Source organism: Anoplopoma fimbria, chromosome 23, assembly GCF_027596085.1.
Source record: "Anoplopoma fimbria isolate UVic2021 breed Golden Eagle Sablefish chromosome 23, Afim_UVic_2022, whole genome shotgun sequence".
Lineage (NCBI taxonomy): Eukaryota > Metazoa > Chordata > Actinopteri > Perciformes > Anoplopomatidae > Anoplopoma > Anoplopoma fimbria.
The window spans coordinates 10,433,358-10,439,384 of NC_072471.1; the positions used below are offsets into that span (position 1 = coordinate 10,433,358).

Here is a 6,027-nt window from a genome sequence, read left to right on the forward strand (position 1 = left end):
AGAGACATGGTGGCAGGAGTGTTGTTGGTTCACTGTTAAACACTGCCTGTCACCATACAGAGATCAGAGGATGACTGGACATGTTAGTGAAGAGAAATTCAGTCTCAAAATGTGATTGACTGAATAAATTGATTGGGATATATATTCATATCCTGTTGTAACTGGTGCTGCTGTTAGCACATAGACAAAAGTTGCTGACTCCTTGGTGCAACCACTCAGGTGTTTTCACTTATTCCCTGATTAGAGCTCCACTCTGCAGTGCAGCCGTGTACAGACTTGATGGGTCTTTCTTTTTTTAATTTGTCGTTGTCATGGTCGTAGGAAGAGCACAGGTGTTACTAATTAAGTGATTGTAATAACCAGCTTTGCGCCACACACAACTTTACCTTGAGCAGGTGCCTCATCAGATAAGTGAAAACACCTGTGTGGGTGTACAGGGCCTTATAAGCTGCATTCATTGATTTTTTTCTTTTCTTTTAGGCCACAAGAAGGCAAATAAACTCCACCAGATGCTGGTTAAGCTTTCATCACTTTGTCAGGCTGTTTCAGCTGTTAGCTAACTTGGTAGAAAGAAGTATGCTAGTTACACATCCAGCAGACTTGGAGCAACATCTGCATTCTTTTGGGGAGTCGTTTCTGTCAACCAAGACAAATGTAAGTACTAAAATCTTAGATCTTTAGAGCATGGGATAAAACCCAAACATAGAGCTTAAAAAGCTAAAAATCTAAAAGCAGCAGAGAGTTGTTGGCTAAATCTTTGTGTGTTTGTCACAAATGTCATAACTTTCACAATACCTGCATAAATTAACCATTTAATTCAATGTTTATATACAAAAATATTGAGTAATGGAGCCTGACAGGTTAATTGGCAGGTCAACCAACATGATAAAAAGATTAACGACGGAGGGTGGGGTTCATATTTATTAACAGGCAAACCGTTGCGTCTCACTCCCTGTTTTCATCTGCACAAAACCATGTTTCAGCTTTTACACAGCAGTCGTAAACTGCTCATCTAGAGTGCTAATGAGTCTGTATGGAGGAGTTGGCATATGATATTTCCATTGTGGTGTTGTCCGCAGATACTGTAGGCCATTGGTGTATTGACAGTGTCCTCTGGGTGGTAAGCGTGTGAGGTGGGTCTGGATTCATGTGCTTGCTTGTCTCAGTGATCTCCAAGGTGATTTAAAGGGAGGGTTGATACATTCTTGGTTATGTAGTTTTAACCTCTCACGCCTGCTTATGATGCCACAGTGAGCATACAAGTTAAGGAAACATGCAGACATCAGTTAAAGATTAAAAGTGTGGTTGTTTTATCTGTCTTGGTTCCTTACTGTCTTATTTAATTTGTTTACTCCATCACAAACAAATCTCAATACGGAAGTAGTAACTACAGATAAGACAAAAGGCTTTGGTGTGAACCAGGAACTGATCCAAGTGTATTCAATTACTGCAACTTACAGGCATAAAGCCAACATGTCATGTTGTTTGTGTCTTTGGACTTTTGTTTTTGTTTTTCATGCATAAGATAGGATACAGTTATGAGTCAGCCTGAAAACAGGTGGCAGGCCTTTTATTCCTTGGTAGCCTATGATAGTGCATGTTTTAACAGAGCCTTAACATGCAGGGCACCATAGGAACAGAGCGTGAAAACAAATATTTCCTCCATCAGGATTGCTTGCCTGCTCTGCTGCAGTAATACAGTGTGAAACGTTATTGCTCAGAACTTTTAAATAATGTAAATGTTGTTTACCAACTTTAAAGTGAAGAAATGCCAGTCATGTCACAGGAAAATTTTTAGATTTAATGAAGTTGTACAGTACATGCCATTGCAATTCAAGTTTCTTAAAGCAATTTAATTGGTGAATAACACAGCACAAAGTAAATTTTGATCAAAACAGGTTTGCCATGAAATATCTTAAAGATGTACAAAAACTGTTGTAAATGCAAATGTTGAAGAACCTCTATAGCTGCCAAGTTGGACAAAAAAACGGAACAAAAACACAAACAAAAAAACAGCCGCAGGCTAAAGAGGTCTTTTAACGATCAGTGCAAGATGTATCAGTTCTTTCATGGATTCAAAATAAGTTTTGTCACATTTATTTTTTGATGAGTAAATAATAAGCTATAATTTTTGCCTAGCACCCTTCCAAACATTTGCAGACAAAATACAATTTGCTGCCTTTATAGATCAACCACAGACAAGAAGTAAGTCTGTTCACCAAGTGAATGATTCGAATATAACCTAAGTAAGGAAGTACAACTATTTCAGCGTTGCTTTGACAACATACAAGGGAATTTAAGGATTGCCTTTGTCTTGTATTTAAGTATTTTACTTGGATTACTGAACCCTCAAACAGACCAAAATCTAGCAGAAAAGCTTTAAAATGAATGCAAGCTTTGTATTCAGCAAATAACAAGATGGCTAAGATTTACCACAATTTGTTTGGTCACAGTGCAAGGTACTTATATTAGTCTGTTAATAAGGCATACGATCACTGTAAAGCTAAATTTGGTGTATACACAGCTGGAGTTTATTTATGGAATATTTAAGTACAAAACATTAATTTTGGATTTAAAAATGTCTGTACTAAATTCTCTTCAAGTTAAGCTGATTTATAAACTTATATTGAATGTGTTTTTGTTGCGTTGGATACAGAAATGTGTTAATTTGATCAGCTGAAATGAAATGTGCATCATTTTGGTGGAACCAGTTATTCTGATAATGGAACAAACGCAACCTCTCTGACTGAGACCGTCATTAATGCTGAAGGATAAAATATGTTTTGATAATAATTTACAAATCCCTGCTGTGCTTTTAATCTAACAAGAGGAGCCCCATGGACAGCAGGCCTGTTTTTTCAGTCGGCCTGTTGAGTCTGCATTTGCAAAGGAAGGCACTCCAGCAAAGTATATGCTTGGTTCATAAACGATTCACAGTAAAATCTCCCTCTGCTCCTCGTTTCCATTCAGCTACAGGTTTTCTTGCTACATTTATTACCGGGTTTATCTCTACTCTAATAGTTTTCATGCAAATAATTGTCATGCAATAGTCGAGGGTCATATTAACAAGATGGGCGAAAATAGGGAGTTTGTTTCAAATATAAATGAACATTAATTAACATTCATTTCTTTGTTGTGAAAATACTGGCTTTGAATATCATCATATCAAATCCATAAACCTTCCATATGTTATTTTATTTAAAGCATGCAGACATGAGCTACAGTTAAAGCATGCCAATGGTTATGTAAATGACAAAATCGATCCAACTCAAACTAGACCTGCCACAATGCATGTCATGTAGAAGATGTAGGTCTGCCAGTGCAATCATTAAAAAAACGGAATTTCCACAATTCCAAAGTCACATAGACTTGAAAAATATTCATATTAAAACTATATTTTACATCAGAGATAAAATGGCAGTAGGTTATCTGCACTTAAACAGGTTATGAGTATCATGGTCCTCAGTTGTTTCATCTTTATTACTGGACCCAGAACTATTAGGCATTGCAGAGTTAACAACTGTCTAATCTGCAGACTGGTAATAAGTGTCTAGACTCCGAAGTAAAACCACTCTTAAAAAAATGTTTAATCCCAAATTCAACACCTGCTGTCATGGCAACACATTGCTGACCAGCTTTCCGAAGAGTCAAAGTATCTTAAATACTTTGAAACTTCTTTATTAATATCAAAATGTATGTATTTTCCCCTTTTTAAACCAGTTGGATCTGACTCATTTATTATTTGGAATAAAACAATGCCCATTTGTTTCTTCAGTCTGCTGTAAAACCAGACTTTCCCTAGAAGTTACAAAAAAACAAACATCAAAATATAAACTAAATTCCTTTTTCCTTTGACTCCACCTGTCCATTGACCTCCCCATTCTCCCCACTCAACCCATTAACATCTTTGGTGCACTTGATTCTCAGCAGGACATTAGACAGCACGTCCTGGTACAGGCTGAGGCAGACCCAGCCGGGCAGGTAGAGGAGGGTGATGAGTCCCATGAAGTTGTGCGGATAATGAGAGTAGTCCCAGGAGCAGGCGCCAAACTGCCTCAGCACCAGACCCCAGCAGAGCTCCCAGGTGTAGATGAAGCAGATGTAGATGGGGAGCCGCCTCCACACCCCCCAGCCTCTGCTGAAGTGCAGGTGGAGGTAGAGCTTCTCCACCACGAAGCTGCAGCTCCCGTACATCAGGAAGGACCACAGGGACGTGTGGCCGCTCAGGGTCCGGTCACTCTTCTCCACCAGGTTGAAGACGGCGGTGAAGATCACCTCGTCCAGGAGGCCCTGCATCCCGAAGAACAAGAAGCGCACCGGGCCGGGGAGACCGTGCACGGGGCCCCGGGTAGGAGCGCTGGGGCCGGGGGGCAGGAGGGCTGATACTGCAGCCTCGACAGCCCTCTGTGAAACACCAGGGCAAAATAGAGAGCCAGCATGTAGTGCACCGCCAACTGCGTGCACGACACCACCCGCACCTGCTCCGTCAACGTGTGAATGTTCCCGATCAGGATCTGCAGACCGATGTAGACAGACGGGTAGAAAACCAGATGAAACACCACAGGCCGACCTCGGAAACACCTCTTCTGTGAGTAAATCTGCTCCAGCGCAAAGTGGGTCAGTGAATGCATCATGCACAGATACGGGGAGGAGAACCCCACCAGTTTGGGGTCGGGGTGATTTAAAGCCCCGTGCACGGACGAGAGCAGGACGTCCAGAGTCACGCCGTGCATCCCGTAGAAGTACAGCCGCATCCATCGCGGCAGCTCCCGCGGCGACTCCACCGCGTCCCCGGTGTCTCCGGACGCTTCTTGCTGGCGGGGCATTTGCGCCGTGTTCAGGCCACCGGCGGGGTTTCCCGGATGGCTGCGAGGACCGTCTCGCCACCGACTGGCCATGATCAGTCTCTCTCTCTCTCTCTCTCTAAAGAGCAGATTCAGTCAGCTTCCCTCTTCCCACACATTGTTTGTTCGAGCACATTGAACCAAACTGCGTCTGCAACCATCCCCTGCAGCCGTGCAGTGGCTGCTGCGTTCACGTGTTCCCCGGAAAAAAAAGTTATTTTATGAATCCAGTTTGTGAACCGAACCGAAACACAAAGTTCTGTTTACATTTTGTGTCATTGCCCAAACTCATTGTGTGCGTCCCCATGTTGAGCACATTTCCTTCCTCACAAAACATATACCCATTTATTTTATTTATGTCTGTGTTGTTTACTAACTAGCAGTCTGCCTCCCTGCCTTTGTGGGAGCACTGCCAAACTTTTTTGGGGAATGTTTCCTTCACCAACTGTTGATGCGCATGTGTGTCCTTGTAAAAACTAAACTCTACTGGCTCATCAAAAACTGCGTGTCATCATGTATGTGTTTGCTGATGCTGGTCCACTGGGGATGAGGTGAAAAGGTTAACAGACTCAACGGGGAGGAAACAAGTCAGCAAGTGTAAACTGTAGATAAGTAAGGTATCTGAAGGACGGTGAACGCATGGTTTGTTGCAGCAGGTGCGGCCAATCCCAGTCATACATTCCCCTTGATGCTCTGCGTCATATGCAGCGATAGAACAATGTGTACAAATTTCCAATAGCACATGAAGGCAACCTAAGAGAGAAACTGATGGAGGAGGCGGTGTGGCTCTGTAGCTGTGGTGTAGACGGGACGTTGCGGCCCTGACACAGTTTTTAGTTGAACTCCAGTCCCCAGGCGACGTCCTGACGCTGTTTTTATTGTTTTAGTACGACTCAACAATGACAATTACAGCTGATTACGCTGTTATAATGGAGCACTATCGGTCCTGTAGTAAACCAATCCATCAGCTTTCACCAGAACTAATCAATCAATCAATCAATCAATCAATCAATCAATCACACCTGTGTGACTAAATATAACACATAGATAGATAGATGGCCTATATGATAAATATTATGTTCAAATTTCATTTAAGCAACAGTTTTACTTTAAGTGACAGATTAAATGAACTGTCAGTCGTAGATAGATACATGAAATGGATTCAGCCAAGTCACAATATCTC

At 41.9% G+C, this 6,027-nt stretch overlaps 1 protein-coding gene across 1 annotated transcript; it reads right to left on the bottom strand.

Annotated features, from left to right (window-relative positions):
* Positions 1 to 1,814: 1,814 nt before the first annotated feature.
* Positions 1,815 to 5,256, bottom strand: tmem229a (transmembrane protein 229A). The gene is given in 2 exon segments (XM_054624748.1): positions 1,815 to 4,359; positions 4,362 to 5,256. Coding segments are annotated over 2 exon segments (1,062 nt in total). The 5' UTR covers positions 4,899 to 5,256; the 3' UTR covers positions 1,815 to 3,834.
* Between the last annotated feature and the right edge of the window lie 771 nt (positions 5,257 to 6,027).